The 17,702-nt window shown below is 37.3% G+C and overlaps 1 protein-coding gene across 2 annotated transcripts in view; it reads right to left on the bottom strand.

The window, feature by feature from the left end:
- Positions 1-17,702, bottom strand: part of TMEM117 (transmembrane protein 117) — a gene marked incomplete at both ends in the record, with an annotated part of 528,632 nt that overhangs the window by 424,017 nt on the left and 86,913 nt on the right. For both annotated transcript variants that reach the window (XM_079715373.1, XM_079715374.1), the window contains one exon: positions 9,736-9,868. In XM_079715373.1, the coding sequence (XP_079571499.1) occupies positions 9,736-9,868 (133 nt within the window). The remainder of the gene's footprint in view (positions 1-9,735; positions 9,869-17,702) is intronic.

The following is a 17,702-nucleotide window of genomic DNA, read 5'->3' as shown; positions in this document are numbered from 1 at the left end:
TCCCTCAAGAATAACTACGGGGTTAATAGATTACAAATGGGATAACTTGTCACAGAAATGTCACTTCTAAGCTAGTGCTGAGTCATCTCATTAATTTATTTAACTATACAACTTTTGGTAAACCTTGAACCTTGGGTTATCATATACATCAGTTTTTCATGTCTGGAAAGTATTTATTTCCTGCATGTTCACCACTGAGGAAAAGGAATTGAGAAGGAACCTAAAGATGTTTATTATTATATAGTCTCTAGATAATGGATACACACACAACACACATGCACACACACAGAGACCACTATGTCATTAATTTACATGATGTCAGCCATAATTCCACCAAATTTTCCCTTTCCTTTCAAAAAGGTCAAAATTAGCAAATAATCATTTAGTAACAATATGTGTTTGATTTGCTTTTCTGAATCCTAATGAAATATTCATTTTCTGTATTTACTTTTCACTGATGAAAAACAAAAGAAAGAATAGCTTATGCGCACTCATAAAGATGTGTTCCAATAGCATTTGAGCCAGGTGCTATGTATTCCATGTACTAATTTCACTCCTAAATCAAGTAAATTTAAGATTATGTATGATGTTTTATGGCATAGGAAATTAATACTTATTGAAGACCTACTGGTGCCAGGCATTGATTTGGGCATTTTTTATGAAATTGATAGTAATTATTATAATTGATTATAATGTAATAAGATCATCACCATAAATTATGTCATTTAATTACATTAACCAAAGTACTTGTTACTATAACAACTGATATTTAATGAGAGCTAAAGATTTGAGAAGCTAAAATGTTATCTTACTATAACAGCAACTAGCATTTATCAGGAGCTCATGGCATGGCAGGAACCCCATCAACTGCTTTGCATACATTGTTATCTCTGATTGTCACAACAAGAAGGTAGGTACCAGTATCCCCATTGTATGCTGGAGGAACTCAGGCTCAGGAAGTAAAGTTTCCCTAGGGTCACACAGATACAGGGTGTCAGGACAAAAGTCCATGCTGTTTCTACTACACCACATTGCCTTCCATACCAAGCAAAATTAAAGGCAACCAAGATTTTTTGCAATCTTTAATTTAGTTTGTTTCTCCACTTTAGAAGCACGCATTTCCCCCAGATTAATAATAATAATGATGGTGCTGATAACACGAATAAGAACCCTATCACAACAACCAATTTCTAAAAAAAAAAAAAAGGAAACTGTTTAACTTTTCTGAGTTATTTTTGCCAGTAAATAGCTAAGATGGGGCTCCAACCCAGGTATCTCATTCCTGGATCAGAATTCTTCCCCAGTAACAAGCTGATAAGCTATTTAATAAGAGAGTTGAAATAAGCAACAGTGATCACAGAATACCTCCTAAGTGTGTCAAATCAATGTCGATTCTGGACAGATGATAATGTACGCCATAGAGTAATAAGGATGCAACATTGATTGTGTTTTTCATTAATGTTTTAAAATTCCGTCAACGCAGACAACACTAACAGTAAACCTGTGACTATCTGGGCACACTGCGCTATTTTACCCTTGTACTATCAAAACCAAGTAACGTGCAACCAATAGTATTAAAAGCAGCCACCTGAGCCCTGGTGCTATACTGCCTTTGGCTAAATAAGTTTGTCTGTCTGTCTCTCTCCCCGCCTCCCTTCCTTTCTTTCTCACCAGCCTCCCTCCTTCCCTCCCTCTCCCCAGTACCACACTGGGTCAGCCCTCTTGACCAGACTCAGCCATTCATTTCCAGCTTTTCTTCTCACGAGCCCATTCTGGGCAACCAGCTCTGCCGCTTCCTCCCAGCCTTAGTAATTAATTGTGCTATTATTGTGAATTAAATGTACAAGCAAGTCAATGTTTAGCCTAATTAAGAGTGAAGCCAACAAATTATTTAAAGCACCACTCTAGCAAAATTTGCATTCAGCCTTGTATTAGCAGCCAATCAAGCTTTTCAGCCATTGACTCAAGTACTTCCAGGCTTCAGTAACACTTACAGCTAGGCTTTCTCCCCACCCCAGCTCCTGAACCCTGACCCAGGCCTCCATCCTTTACCCATCCCTAAATTCAGTGTTTTATTACATACCACTGAAAGTAACATCTGATCCCTTTTTTCATTTACTACAATTTAAATGGATACATTGGTACTTCAGTTATTTTGTCAGTTTAGGTCATACAAAAACTGTATAGTTTAACATTATTAAAGACAATTTAAATTTTTTCTTCTCATTTCCCAAAATAAATTTAGCATCTTTCAAAACAAATTAACAAACATTCCTTCCTTAGAATGAAGCTACCAGAATAAACGGTGGTAGCAGGTCAACCAACTTTGTACTGAAGAGCAAAAGCAAATGAAAATCACAGTTCTTAACAATAAAAACATGTACCAGGGCTCCTATTTCTAGACCAGTGGTGACTAGAAAGAGGAAAAGTTTGATTAAGGAATCTGAAAGCATTAGTGAAGGTTTTAAAAGTAGTGAAATTAGTAAAGAAAAAGGTACTGCCTGGAGTAAAATTTCACCTGATTTTTTTCCATTAAAGGCTAATTCAGCTTTGGGCAAAATAAACCTGCTGAAACATACATCCCTGACAAGAGAAACTGAAGCTATAAATCAGAGTCTTTTCTGATACAGTGTATGGACACACTGTTGGACCAGAGTATGGTCATTCTTTAAAAAAAAAAAAAAAAATGAGGGTAAGAGAGTGACAGGCTAAGGCCTAGGTCAGCTGTACACATGGACTTTACAAAGCATCATTAGATCTTGAACAATTTCATGCAACCTATAGACAAGTAGTCTAGGCCAGTCTCTCACTTGTTTTTCTCATTTTTCCTTGCTTGCTTTTGCTGCCGCCTCTGTACTTAAAAGCCATGCATTTTAGATGTTAAGAGAGTGTCCATTTCAAATATTCCCTCCTGTCTCCTCTCCTCAACCATGCACCCTTATCACATCCCACTCACTGTGCTCACGGCGCTCATTCAGTGAGTGCTCCGTACAAGTTCTTACTAAAACTTATCAGAAAGAAAACAGAAGAGACACAATTTACTCCATTTTCATTACACTCATCACCTAATTCTTACCTCCATTTTTTTCAGGTCCTGAGTATGAATACTAATATTTATTTTTGAAATTGCCTGAGTCACTTTGTCTTAATTTCTCAAATTCTGTCCCTGCTACAATACTTAACACATATTGATATATTAATTAATATTTGTAAAACTCCTCTGGAAAAGGCTTTGTATCAGGAAAAAATAAAACTTTTCTTTGTGATTGACACTAGAAAACATCAGCTTCTTCATATCCTACGCTAAAGAGTATGCATCTTTGGACACTTATTCTAGTTCATAGAGGAATTTTTATCAGTGAGCCGTGTGTAATTTCCTCAGTGAGAAACACGATATTTATCCTTGTAACACTGGAATCAGTCTATAAACATATAGATGTGTATGTGTGCATACAGATGTTTATATGCGCTATTATTTAAACCTGTTTTAGAACATAAAAGGGGGCCAAGCACATCACGAAATAGGTGCTTATTAGAGAGCTCACTATGTGGATTTCTTAAAAATTGCCATTAAACACTAAGAGAGCAAATATTTCAACATCAAGTTTCAGAAATTCAGAAGGGGGAAGAGTCTTCTTTTCAAAGGAGAGAAAACCAGCCAGTGATAACATTGAAACAGTGATGAAAACATGCCCTTTGCTGCCATCAAGTGGCTGCTTTCAGAATCTTTTTATAAGCCTCAATCACGGTGCAAATGCTTTTCTTTCCCACCGTTTCATTTCTCACACATTACACACGTGTTATCCTTTGAAAAGACCAGGCAGGCGTCTCCTAAATTAGGGCGTAATATTATGGATGCTAAGATGTTCCATGACTAAGAAGTTCTTCAGAAAGACAACGTCAAAAGGGGTTTGAAGTGTCCAAACACTGAAAACCCTTCCCAGCCCTATGTGTCTCACTCAGTTTCTGTCAGTAAAGTCCTCAATCTGGACTTGGGAGCAGAGCTCTCCATTTCTATCCATAAAGAACTTCTAATAGATTGGCTTTAAGGCACCTAGTGAACACAGAGGAAATTTTAAAAATTGGAGAGAGATTCATTTAGAATCAATTTTAATCAAGTCCTGTAACTGTAGGAAAAAATGGTTTTGTTTCTTTCCTATTTATGTCTCACTGCCTTGAAGCTTCAGTCCTGTATGTAAACAAGGCACCGTATTGTTGAACCGTGATTACTACATAACTTGGTTGCTTGCTTTGCCCCTTTTTCTTTGAGTATCTTCGTTTTTCTCTCCCAAGAGACAGTTAATTAAATACACAGCTGAATGAAAGGAGAAAGGACAATTGTTGTTTTTAAAATATGAAAAATGCCATGGCAGCAGCCCCTTCATATTCTGAGAAGTCAACAGCATTCATCTTAAAGTATTGGTCCTTTTGACTGGAACATGCATTAATATGATTTTGGTTATGAAAGGAAAAGCCCCAGATAAATCAAAGTGGACAAAAGTTGGAGGGAACTAAATTGCTCTGTATAAGGAAACAGAGGAATTCTGCAAGTTATTTAGGGGTGGGGAGGTACTCCAGAGAGAAGTAAAAACTTGAAACTGGGAGAAGAGAACAGCCAGGGAGACTTGGGCAGGGGGTGGAGGGTTCTAAAGTCCAAAGGAAAATGTATATGAAAACCATAAAACCACACCTGTGGCTGTGAGTTCTTGGAAGATTTTTGTGTTCTACCCAAAGCCCAATCTAAGTCAGACAAGCTTCTTGATGTTCCCTGTGCTAGTGGTTATATGTTTTCCAGTCTATCCTTTCTCAGTAGCAGTTTGCAGGACCATCTAATGTGGAGGCTTCTGTTTCAATTTCTCACTTATACAAGCCCAGATCCTTGTTTCTGATGCAAATGTGAAAGTTAAAACTCAAGTTCCTGAGTCACTGCCTGAGTGTCACTTCACAGGCTCACTGCCTTGGTGTTCAGATCCCTCTTCATTTTTGGCCTCAGGGTTTTTCCTTATCTTTGGGTAAGCTCAGCTGTGCATTTATAAAAAGTCTATCAGGGTTTGGGGAAAACTGGACAGCTACAAGCAGAAAAATCAAACTGGACTACTTTCTCACACCACATAGAAAAATAAACTCAAAATGGATTAAAGACTTAAGTGTAAGACCTGAGACCATAAAACTCCCGGAAGAAAACATAGGCAGTATATGCTCTTTACATAAGTCTTAGCAATATTTTTTTGGGTCTGTCTCCACAGGCAAGGGAAACGAAAGTGAAAATGAACAAATGGGACTACATCAAACTGAAAAGCTTTTGCACAGCGAAGGAAACTATCAACAAAATGAAAAGGCCACCTACTGAATAGAAGATATTTGCAAACAATATATTGGATAAGGGGTCAATATTCAAAATATACAAAGAACTCATACAGCTCAACATCAAAAGAACAACCAGATTTAAAAGTGGGCAGAGGACCTGAATACACATTTCTCCAAAGACATACAGATGACTAACAGGCACATAAAAGGATGTTCAACATCACTAATCATCAGGGAAATACAAATCAAAACCACAATGAGATGTCATCTTACACCTGTCAGAATGGTTATCATCAAAAAGACAACAAATAACAAGCATTGGTGAGGATGTGGAGAAAAGGGAACCCTCGTGCACTGTTGCTGGGAATGTAAATTGGTGCCACTATAGAAAACAGTATGGAGGCTCCTCAAGAAAAGAAAAATAGAACTACCATATGATCTAGCAATTTTACTTCTGGGTGTTTACCCCCCTAAAATAAAAACACTAATTTGAAAAGATATATGCATCCTTATGTTCACTGCAGCATTATTTACAATAGCCAATATATGGAAATAACCTGTGTCCATCCATATATGAATGGATAAAGAAGATGTGGTATTACATATACAATTAGTCATTAAATAAAAGAAATGAAACGTTGCTATTGCAACAACATGGATGGATCTAGAGGGTATTACACGAAGTGAAATAAGTCAGACAGAGAAAGACAAACACCGTATGATCTCACTTTTATGTGCAATCTAAAAAACAAAACAAAGACACAAACAAATCAAAATGAAAAGAGTTATAGATACAGAGAACAAACAGGTTGTTGCCAAAGGGGAGGGAAGTGATGGGGGCGAAACAGGTGAAGGAGATTAAGAGGTATAAACTTCCAGTTATAAAATAAATAAGCCACAGGTATGTAATATTAAGCATAAGGAATATGGTCAACAATATTGTTATAACTTTGTATGGGGACAGATGGCTACTAGACTTATCATAGTGATCATTTCATAATGTATGCAAATGTCAAATTCCTACACAGTACACCTGAAACTGACATAATATTGTCAATCAACTATATTTCAATCAATGAATGTTAATCACATCTAAAAAATAAAAATAAGCAAATAATATTAAATGAAGAGGGAAAAGAAGTCTAAGGCTGCATTGTATTTTTCAGCACTCCTGAAGGTTTTGTAGGAGGAGAGGCTTCAGGTTAGCTAGTCTGCCACCTTGTAAAAAGGAAGTTGTTCATAAAATGTCTAGATGTAAAACTCTGCCCAGGATGAGAGCCTTCTCTGCAGCAGAACCCTCACCTACGACCTCACACATTTATGGAAGATGAATTGAATTCATCTTGGTGACTTAAAGAATAAAGCAGCACTTTGGTGGCAGGAGGTGTGGAGGGAGAATCAAAGGTGAGGGGAGACTTTCCCCTGAGTGTAGGAAATAGGGGTTGTCTTCGTCCCTTCAGCACATCTCTAACTCCCCTCTTTCCCTCTCCATCTCACTACCTCTCAGCCTGGCTCCCCACAGATCGCTGAAGCCATGAGTGAGTGTACACTTCAGGGCACTCACTGTAATGAGAGCTCCAGGAGCACGCAACTTGACTCTTATCAAGCGAGCTCTGGCTAAAACTATCAGTTCTGATCAGATAAACCTAGGGACTTTGTTCTCAGTAACAAGGGATCAAGGGACTCTGGTTGAGACTAAATTTACAAACAATTATAAAATTGGGGGGAAAAAGGGAGGGAAAAAAGCCAATCATTCTAGGGAAACTTCTTTTTTTTCCTTTCTTAAATCCTAAATCCACTCTCTGTAGGCCTAACGGCTTCTGTTTTGGAAAGGAGTTCTAAAATACATAAACACAAGTCTAGCCATCATAGAAAATCCTTGAAATCCTTTTCAGAATGGTTCTAGACCAATATTCCTAGAAAGATCCACAGACCAGCACAAGTTGAAATCCCCAATGCAAATCAGATTCAGTGTAAAGAATCCAGAATTCCTCTCTACCACCAGCAATCCTCTGATATAAAACCAGTCAATCATGACATCGGTGAGCCTGTTGTCCTTTCTGTACCCTCTGGCTCCATCATTCCCTGCCCTAAACAGGATAGGGCAATGCCTCAGGTAACATGGTGCTTCTACCTCAAAGGCACAGTGGTATCCACCTGCTCTAAGAACTGATTTTCCTCCAGGTTTGCATTCCTGCATTAAAGCACTCACTAGTTCAAATGGCATGTGTTGTAACTGTTGATAATCCATCTTTTATAACTGGAGATTTAATTTTTTAATCTGTAGAACTAAACCATTTTCCCCTTGCTTTGGATTTTTCTTTAAAAAGTAGCACCATTAAAGATGTCCTCTCAAGCAAAGATCCTTTTCAACAAAGATGAGGCATATTGGTGAAGAGTTCAAGAGTTACATAAGAATATGGAATTTATGTAGTCTGAGAATAAAAGACAATCACCTTCAATTTTTCTTAAGACAGATATACATAAATTCTAGACAACTCTTCTCTTATTTCCTGCACATATCTCCTACTTCTTTCAATTTTCAAATTCAGCTTGAATGATAAAAATACAAAGAAAGGCTAATAGGCATATGGTGATTGAGCAACAGGATCAACCATCCATCAAATGTGTGCTAGCTTAAGAGCAGGCTGTATTACTAGAATTAACTACCTAATAGCTCAACCCCTTCTCTATTACTGCTTAAAATAGAGATTTAATTATAATGTAACTTTGGGCAAGTGACAAAACCTCTCTGGTCCTCAGTTTCTTGATCTGTAAAATGGAGATAATAAAAATACCTATTGCAGAGGTCATTGTGAGGTTTGAAACAATTCGTGTCTCTTACTGAGTGGTCAATAACTGTTAGCTCTCACTAAGGTTAGCTTTGTTATTAGCTGCTGATTGTTTTACAATGTGCCAGGGAATATCTATTATTGCATTTAATTTATTATTTTTAATTCTGCTTCTTTCCTCAGAATAAACACTTCTGGTTAGCACAGACCTCATTAGCTCCATATTTTTTTTTAAAAAAAAAAAGTAGAATTAGATGAAAAGTCAACTTCAGAGCAAAAGATATATTTTATGTACATATACTATTTAACATTTTCTTTCCAGCAACAGCTTAAAAAGAGTAAGTTTTACATGGATCACTTCCTCTTCTGGTCCCAGGGCTGAGAATGCACAGTTCCTCTAAGAGAGACTTTTGATTGTGTTAGATAAATCCAAGAACACCATTACCCAGTTCCATTATACAGGCACTGTTCTAAGGCTGAGGCTTATTCTGACTAGCCATGGGTTAGAATCTGTAACTCCACCATTTAAAAATAGACCCAGTAGGAATGGCATCATTTGAAGCCCAAGAAATAATTACAGACAAAGTATTTTAATAACTTCCTAAAGCCTGAACATTTGATCTGCAATCACATTCTTGAATTTACCACTTGTTAGTATGGACTAAAGTATAAACCTTGTGAAGTACCTGCTTTTCTTTTACTATTCATCTCTTTAATGGTGGGAAAAAAACAATAAAATTTTAATTGAGTTATCCCTCTCAGCACTGAACAGTGGTGGATAAAATCTGTACATAACATCAAAATAATTGCACTGTAGAACTGGCTGGCAGTCTTGCCTGGCCTACATTTAAAAGAAAAGGATATGAGCTAGCTTTCCAATCTATTGGGGAGGATAGATCAAAACCTTCTAGAGGAACTACTTCAGTGTACAACAAGTATCTAAAGTGGTTTCTTATTGTCACTAATCTAATTCTTAAAGCTGTAAGTTAAGACATTCTCCTTATATTCTTCCCTTAAAACTTGTAAAGAGCAAACCAAGAACTGGAGAAAGTTAAAAAAAAATCTACAATCTACTTGTTAGCACATCTTCATGCCATGGTGATTTGATTAGTGATTTGATAAGTATAGATTACAACCTTGGACTTAATACAGGGTGGCCCACTTTTAAAAAGGCCCATTTATAACAAAGGTCTCTCTGTTGGAACTGCCAAGAGAGTTTAAAAAAAAAATGCCACAAGTATCAAACACTTTTATTTAGCCACACATTGTAGAGCAATGTAATTGCAAACCTGGAGAGCTACATCTTAGGACAGTTCTACTGATTGTGTGATTATAAACAAGTCAAGAAGAGTTCCTGATTCTCATACTCTCTGTCACTATAATGAAATTACTACCTGCTCTCAAACTACTCCACAGAGAAGACCTAAGGAATAAGGAGCACTATATAAGTATTGCAAAGTGTGATAAGCTTCTTGGATAAAAGACTCTAAATGTCTTAAGAAAAATGCACAGGTTATCCCTATTAGGGTAGAATATTTGTAACGAAGATTTAGATTACTACAAACTAAAAAATTATTGAATCTTACAAGTTTCAAATATAACACTCACCACAGTAGAAAGCAGAAAGACAACCTACCCCATGTTCCCATCCATTAGAAGAATCGTGTTGTATATGTGAGAAAATATGAAGAGGAAGAGAATTGTGCTGAAGAACATTGTCATCCACGATCCATGATCCTCTCGAAACATTTTCAACCGAAGCAACTGACCTGCAATATAAATATTATTGGAAATCAGTGTACACTGTAACTCAAAATCCATACAGCTTTGCTTTATTTTAGTGAATCTCTATTATCTCACAAATATTCTGAAGCCTTTGCCTTAGCACTTGTCTTACGGGTGAAGCCACTATCTAATGTCCTTTTTCCTCTTTTGTACATAAATGATGAAGTCCAAGACAACCCCCATATCATCATCCTAGAGCAAACAATACTAGTATGAGAATCTGGCATACAGAGATCACTCACTAGGCTGGCATGAAAACAAATTAAGTAGAACACTATTACCTGCTACTTTTTATTTCACAAATATGTTTTTGGTTCATTTACTGAAACTACTTAAGTAAGGCAAATGGTAACGATGTTGCATAAATTCCATATAATTCCCTTTTGCTTCCATAGACCCATTCCCAATACTGGCCAGATGATAAAACCAAGTCATACTTCGCTTATAAGAAGATCCAGTTGTTAAAGATACATGAAAACATGAACAGTAAAAATAAAGTCTCTGTCGTAAGAGACAGAAGGCTTAGCCTTACTCTTAGCTAAAATATCCATAACCACATCAGGCTGGTGCCCAAGTCTGTGGGGTGTGTGGGGCCTGGTGGCGTGTGCATGTGTTATAGAGTTGGTATGGCTCCTAGCAAAACATAATTTCTACCCTGATACCTAAAATTCCATTTATAAAAACAATGGCTAAAATTGGAAAGGATGGTCAATTAATCTATGACAAAGGAGGCAAGAATGTACAATGGAGAAAAGACAGTCTCTTCAATAAGTGATGCTGGGAAAACTGGACAGCTACATGTAAAAGAATGAAACTAGAACAGTCTCTAACACCATATATAAAAATAAACTCAAAATGGATTAAAGTTCAAAATGTAGAACTGGAAACCCTAAAACTCATAGAGGAAAACACAGGCAGAATACTCTTTGACATAAAATTGTAGCAATATTTTTTTGGATCTGTCTCCTAAAGCAAAGGAAATAAAAGCAAAAATAAACAAATGGGACCTAATTGAGCTTAAAAGCTTTTGCACAGCAAAGGTAACCATCAACAAAATGAAAAGACAACCTACTGAATGGGAGAAAATATTTGCAAATGATATGACTGACAATGAGTTAACATCCAAAATATATAAACAGCTCATACAACCCAACATCAAAAAACACAAACAACATGATTAAAAAGTGGGTGGAAGGCCTGAATAAACATTTTTCCAAAGAGGACATGCAGATGGCCAACAGGAACATGAAAAGATACTCAACATCACTAATCATCAGGAAAATGCAAATCAAAACCACAATGAGATATCATCTCACATCTGTCACAATGGCTATCATCAAAAAGAACACAAATAACAAATGTTGGTGAGGATGCAGAGAAAAGGGAACCCCTGTACACTATTGGTGGGAATGTAAATTGGTGCAGCCACTGTGGAAAATAGTATGGAGGTTCCTCAAAAAACTAAAAACAGAACTACCATATGACCCAGCAATTCCACTCCTGGGTATATATCAAAAAAAAAAATCCCCACAAAAACCCTAATTCAAAATGATACAGTTACCTGAATATTCATAGCAGCATTACTTACAATTGCCAAGATACTGAAGCAAGTGTCCATCAACAGATGAATGGATAAAGAAGATGTGGTGTATATACACAATGGAATACTACTCAGCCACAAAAAAGAATGAAATTTTGCCATTTGCAACAACATGGATGGACTCAGAGGGTATTATGCTAAGTGAAATAAATCAGACAGAAAGAGAAATACTGTATGATGTCACTTATATGTGGAATCTAAAAACTAAAACAACCTAGTGAATATAACAAAAAAAAAAGCAGACTCAGATATAGAGAACAAACTAGTGGTTACCAATGAGGAGAAGGAAAGAGGAGGGGAAATATAGGGCTATGGGATTAAGAGGTACAAACTATTATGTATAAAATAAGCTACAAGGATATATTGTAAACCACAGGGAATAGGGCCAATATTTTATAATAACTATAAGTGGAGTATAACTTTTAAACATTGTGAAACAATGTATAATATTGTAACATATAATATTGTACATCAACTATACTTTAATAAAAAAAGAAAAAAAGAATGTTAAAATGAAAATACTTCAAAGAGGAAAATGTATTAAGATGAACACTAAAGTAAAAATTACTAGTATCATAATTAGTCCAGATAAATATTTTGATTTATGATAAAGAGAACTGAGAGCACTAGTATCCTGAAAGGTGAGAAAGATTAAAAAAAAAAAAACAGGATTAAGAAAAAAATAAACATAGGTGACCCTGCTTCTCCTAAGAGAAAGTTTATCTAAACAATGATAAAGGAGATGATTCACATATAGGAACTACAATTCAAATAGAGTAGGCCTGAAACCTTAACAATAAAATTTCTCACTAGAGAAAATATTCCCTTTTTTTTGACGATATGTTAAAGGTATGGGGAAAATATGTATATTTCCATCTGTAAATGGTCTCTCTAGGGACAGATAGTAGCTCTCATGTAGGCTACTGAGCATAGGAAGAAACCATCTTTTAAGATTTAACTACTAATTTTCCCTTGTCCCTTTCTTTTATTAAAATAGCACTTCAGATTTCATTTGGAAACCAGACTCACAGAAACACTACCCTAGTTAAAACTTTAAATGGAGCAAAAAAGGGAGATTTGGTTACATTATCTGGTTTCTTGGCCTGCACAAGAGAAGCAAAGGACAAATCTGAAAGTCAGGGGGAATGTGAATTATAACTGAAAGAAGAATGTGGAAAATGTTCTACTGAAGCAAAGGATACTAATGCTGCAAATTACAGCCTTACAGAACTTGTTGATTAACTGAATCAATAATTATAGAAAGCCAGGGATTTGCAAGTCTCCACACAACACATTAACAGGAATATTATAAATAGATATTTAACACAGAATGCTTGAGAGTAAAAAACCCATGCCACGAATATCTTAAAGCAAGCTGTACAGAATATTATTTATTCTTTGAACAAATATTTTATGTGTGCTTATTGAACAAATATTAAATGTGTGCTTACAAGCCAGCTGTGGTTCTAGGTGCTGGAGATACAGCTGTGAGCAGGGTAGAAAGTGTTCAAAGTCGACCATCATTTGGATATTTAATGAAAATGTGATCTTATTTTAGACTGATTTGACTCAATGTTCCCTTTGCTGCAAGTCCTTCAGCCTTGACCTATTTATTTAATTCAGCAGTTGATATTGAAGAACTGCTAAGACCAGCAATTAGAGTTCTTGGAAAATTTAAATGTGAATTTCTTTCTTAACATATGCATATGTCAAAAAATTCACTAATGGATGTACTTTAAAAGTCAAATAATAATGCTGGCGACTTAAGGGTGCTTTGCAAATAAAATACAGTGGGTTAACTGTACATGGCTGAAATAATACAGAGTTAGTAAAATGAGAAATAGGACAGTACCATTTATGCTGTCATTGCCAAATTCATTGCCTGGCACTAATTTCAGTCATTAGAGTCATTAGAACAAAATGGCAGGTTAACACGGCTTGCAATTCACTTGAAACACACAATAAAAGTGCTGCAATACATTAAGGCCAGAACTGGTGTGACCCAAATGTTGAGTCAAATCACATTAAAAAAATTTCCCATAAGCTACTTCAACTTAACTCATTGAGTGTCCATCCTAATGATAGAAAGCTGTATACACAGACGGCCATCAGCTGACTCCCCATGCAATCTAATCAAACCAGGAACCTCAGAGTTACCCCAGGATGTCACATGAAAATGCACTATCTCCCCCCCTGCAGTGTGACCATATATTTGGTTTCCCTGGGACATCAGTGGCTTATAACTGTTGTCCTAGAATATTTATTAATAGTGTCCCCTTCCTTTCTGAAGTGCACTGGTTTGGACAATAAGTTATATGCCACCTTTCCTATAGGTCACAGAATTCAGAGTTTTTTTTAACACTTTAGAGGAGTTTCAGGAGATAACTGAGTGAAAACAGTCTTCATAGGTCAACAGAGGTAAAAGACATCACTAGGAGGGGTATATTTCTGACAAGGTGATAATGAGTTTTATTTTAATCATAGATATATTTGTAAATCTGAGTGTATGTTTATGTTACTAATAACATCTGTCTTGCACTGTATGGACTATAACCTTTGGTATGGTCAAGGTAACTGGAAAACAAATCCTAAAACAATCCGAAGCATCAAGGTGGTACACAAGCCTATATCTGTGTTGGAGGTTAGGGTTGGAGGGCACAGGGATTAATTGTTACGAATGTTGATTAAAGTAAACTGAAATAAGCCTAGAACCTCAGAATCTTTCCTGGAGATACAGTAGGTTTAGAACCACTAAGAGGTCATAAGATTCTAACAAGGATAATGACCTAAAAGCATATTTTAAAATATATGATGAGCTCACATATACTGTGGAAGATAGAGGTAGATGAGTGTAAGAGAATTATGAAGAGACTACTTGGTTTCTTGGCTTTTTTGCTGCTGTGTTCTCATCAGCAAAAGAATAGAAAGGAACATTTCCTTTGTACCTCACAGCCAGACTTTTATGCTAAGTTCTGGGTTCCTTTTCTTCAGGAGTAATTTTCACAAAGAGGCCTTGAACAAAGAAATAAATTAGACAATCTCAGAGGAGAAGGAGTAGAAGTGTTTGTGCTTCCAGGGAAGAGATTAAGGTGCCCCTGGAAAGTTGTTAAGGCAAGATTAAATAGAGTGAGGATGTCTAGATTCACTGAGGATACAAAGATTTTGGCCTCCAAGGTGACAGAACCTCCTTTGGGTTTGATTCCATGGATGCTGGTGAAGGCCAAAGTATCAAGGGTCATGGCCTTGGGATTCAGGTAAGGAGACTGAGCTGGCCCCAAAGGAAGGAGCCAACAGAGCAGCCACCCACCTTCGTTAGGAACACAGTGACCTGGTTAGGATGGTGGAGGTCATCGAGAGGACGTGACAGCTGGCTGACCCAGGAGCTGGACCTGGGCAATCAGAGGTTCCTCATCCCCTCCCCTGGCCTTGGAATGTACATTCTGCCTACCATACCCACAGTGGGACCATGTTCAAGAACACAGTCTTGTGAGAGCAATGTGTTGTTGAGACCATCTGCACAGAATATGTGACGAACCCAGTTAAGGCCTCTGTATAAACTTTTGACCCTGGTGGGCAGGTATAGAGATCTACTTGTCTTGCGGCCGCTCAAGACAAGCCTCGTACATACGTTCCTTTGCTTGCTAAACCTACCAATCTGGAGCAGTCCAACTCATTCTTTGGTCTGTCCTTTCCCTCCAAGAACAGGGCCAGTTTCAGATTTCACCCAGGAAGTTCCTGAGGTTGCAAACCTACACTCTCTTAGATGGCACCATTGTGCTAAAGAACAGGCAGAAGACCATCACCCAAGCAGCAATGGGAGAGGGGAAGACAGGTAAATGCAGACTCAAGGATTTGTTTCCAGGGCCCCTATAAGCCCTGGGACTGCTTTAAACTTTAGATATAAAAAAGATGATCTAAAAATTTACCAATTTTGTACTCTCTGTTCACCTTGGTAAGTGGGAAGTCCAAGCAAGATTTAATTAATTTAGAGGGAAAAGTATGGCATTACACATACTACCCTGACCAGGAAATATGAAAGCAGGCATTTTCCTCAAGAGGACGCTAAACTGAAGTTAACACTACTATCCATTAAGTCTTCTGCTGCAAAGTATCCTACATATGATGTAGCCAATTATAATATATACATAATGTGTACATGCAACTACTTAATGTATACATAGATATACATAAGAAACAAATGTAATCTGCAGTTATTTAAAGGAATATATTTAATTCGTTGGGGTCAAAAAGCAGTCAAAATCAGCATAGCAGGCATTTAACATACCAGTAAGAATATCTTCTGTTGCAAATAACAAAAACAATGGTTCCAAACCCTTGCTTTTAATCACTATGGAACACTTGGACTTCAGATGTGCTCTGAAAATGGTGTTACAAAAGATATAAGTTAAATAAATATCATTTTTAAATTAAAAAACAAAAATGAAAAATAAAACAAACAAAAAACTAATAGCAGCTTAAACTATAAGTCTATAAGCTTCTCATATTTCCTAACAAGGATATTTGTTTCCTGAACAAAAAATAGTTTTCTCCTTACTATAAATGTTTAGAAACTAATGTAGATTTAGTTTAACTAAATAATATGACTTCAAGAAAGGCTGGGGCTTCCCTGGTGGCACAGTGGTTGAGAGTCTGCCTGCCAATGCAGGGGACATGGGTTCGTGCCCCGGTCCGGGAAGATCCCACATGCCACGGAGCGGCTGGGCCCGTGAGCCATGGCTACTCAACCTACGCGTCCAGAGCCTGTGCTCCGCAACGGGAGAGGCCACAACAGTGAGAGGCCCACGTACAGCAAAAAAAAAAAAAAAAAAAAAAGAAAGGCTGCATCCAGCACTCAGCCAATATGACCAAGGTTTGATTTATCTGCATTTCCCAGCTCTGTTCCTTCAGGGTGGGGTCCCACCTCAGCCAGCTCCTCCAGCACATTCATACATACTCTTTGTAACCCTAAAATGACTGTAGCAATCCTGACGAATGTGACTTCATTTTTGTCTGGGGAGGAAAGCATACTGCTTTTACCCTGGCATTTCTTGAGAAGTCATGTGATTAACTCCACTTGGGCTTGTTTGGGTCCTGAACCAATCACCATAGCCAGAGTTATGAAAAGCAATGATTAACTAAGTCTATGTCACATGCTCCACTCCTAGAGCCAGATGAAATTAGTTCCCTAGTGCTACACTGATCCACAAATGAAAGGCAAGTTTGGCAAACAAGTTGAAAAATGTAGAGCCCTAAGATGAAAGGTCCCTGGGTCCTTGAATCACTGCTTGGAACAGAGGTGCCTGCCATGTTTTGGGCTTAAGTGAATGAGAAATTCAATTGAGATGTAGTCAGTTCCATGTTTTGTAGGGTTTTATTACTGCAGTTAGCATTGTCTTACCAGATACAAGATGACCAGTAAATAAAAGGCCCTGAGAAGGTAAGAAAAAATGGGGTTAAAAATGGCCCAAGTGGAATCTTTACTTCTTTTTCTTTTTTATGTCTATAGTACTCAGCAAAACACATGGTAAAATATTTATATTGGATGAAATACTGATGGGCAGATTCTAGAAGGAAAATTAAGACCTGTCTTCAAGTCCTCCAAAAGAAAAATTCTACAAGTAAAATATGCAGGAAAACACATCTTGTTGGCAATGATGTAGTCATCACTCAGACCACTCAATCTCAAAGACCTAATGCCCAAGACTGTCTAGTTTGTTGTCTACTGTGCGTGCACCACACCTGTCTACAAGGTGCAACACAGTGAGGCCATATTTGTCTTCCTCACCACTGGTGTCCCCATGGCACTGACACATAGAATGTCTTAAATAAATAAATATTTGCCCAATAGATTAAAAAGGAAGGAACACACAAACAAATGAACAAACAATATTCCACTGTATGACTAAAAGCCCTCTGTCTTTGTAAATCTGGTGCCTACCGCACTCGCCCTGTGAGCCCTGTGGAGCCCTGCAGTTCTTCAAGCTTTGCCTCCTCCTCATTTTCTCCCCATAAATTAACTACCTCCTGAGATCTATTCCCTCCTACTCAGCATGAAGCTCCTGTTTCCTTAGCAGGCTTTCTTTTCCACAGCACCCTTGTTTCTTGTGCACCCCAGGTTTATTTTATACTTGCCCTTTAAAACCCCAACTCTGATTCAGAGCTACAATTTGTTTTCTCCAATTTCAGTAAACTTCTGTGGAAAAAGCTACACAAATGGG

The sequence above is a fragment of the Hyperoodon ampullatus genome, assembly GCF_949752795.1.
Source record: "Hyperoodon ampullatus genome assembly, chromosome: 11".
Taxonomy (NCBI): Eukaryota; Metazoa; Chordata; class Mammalia; order Artiodactyla; family Ziphiidae; genus Hyperoodon; species Hyperoodon ampullatus.
Note: the sequence above shows the minus strand (reverse complement) of the source record. Positions and strands in the feature narration are given on the sequence as shown.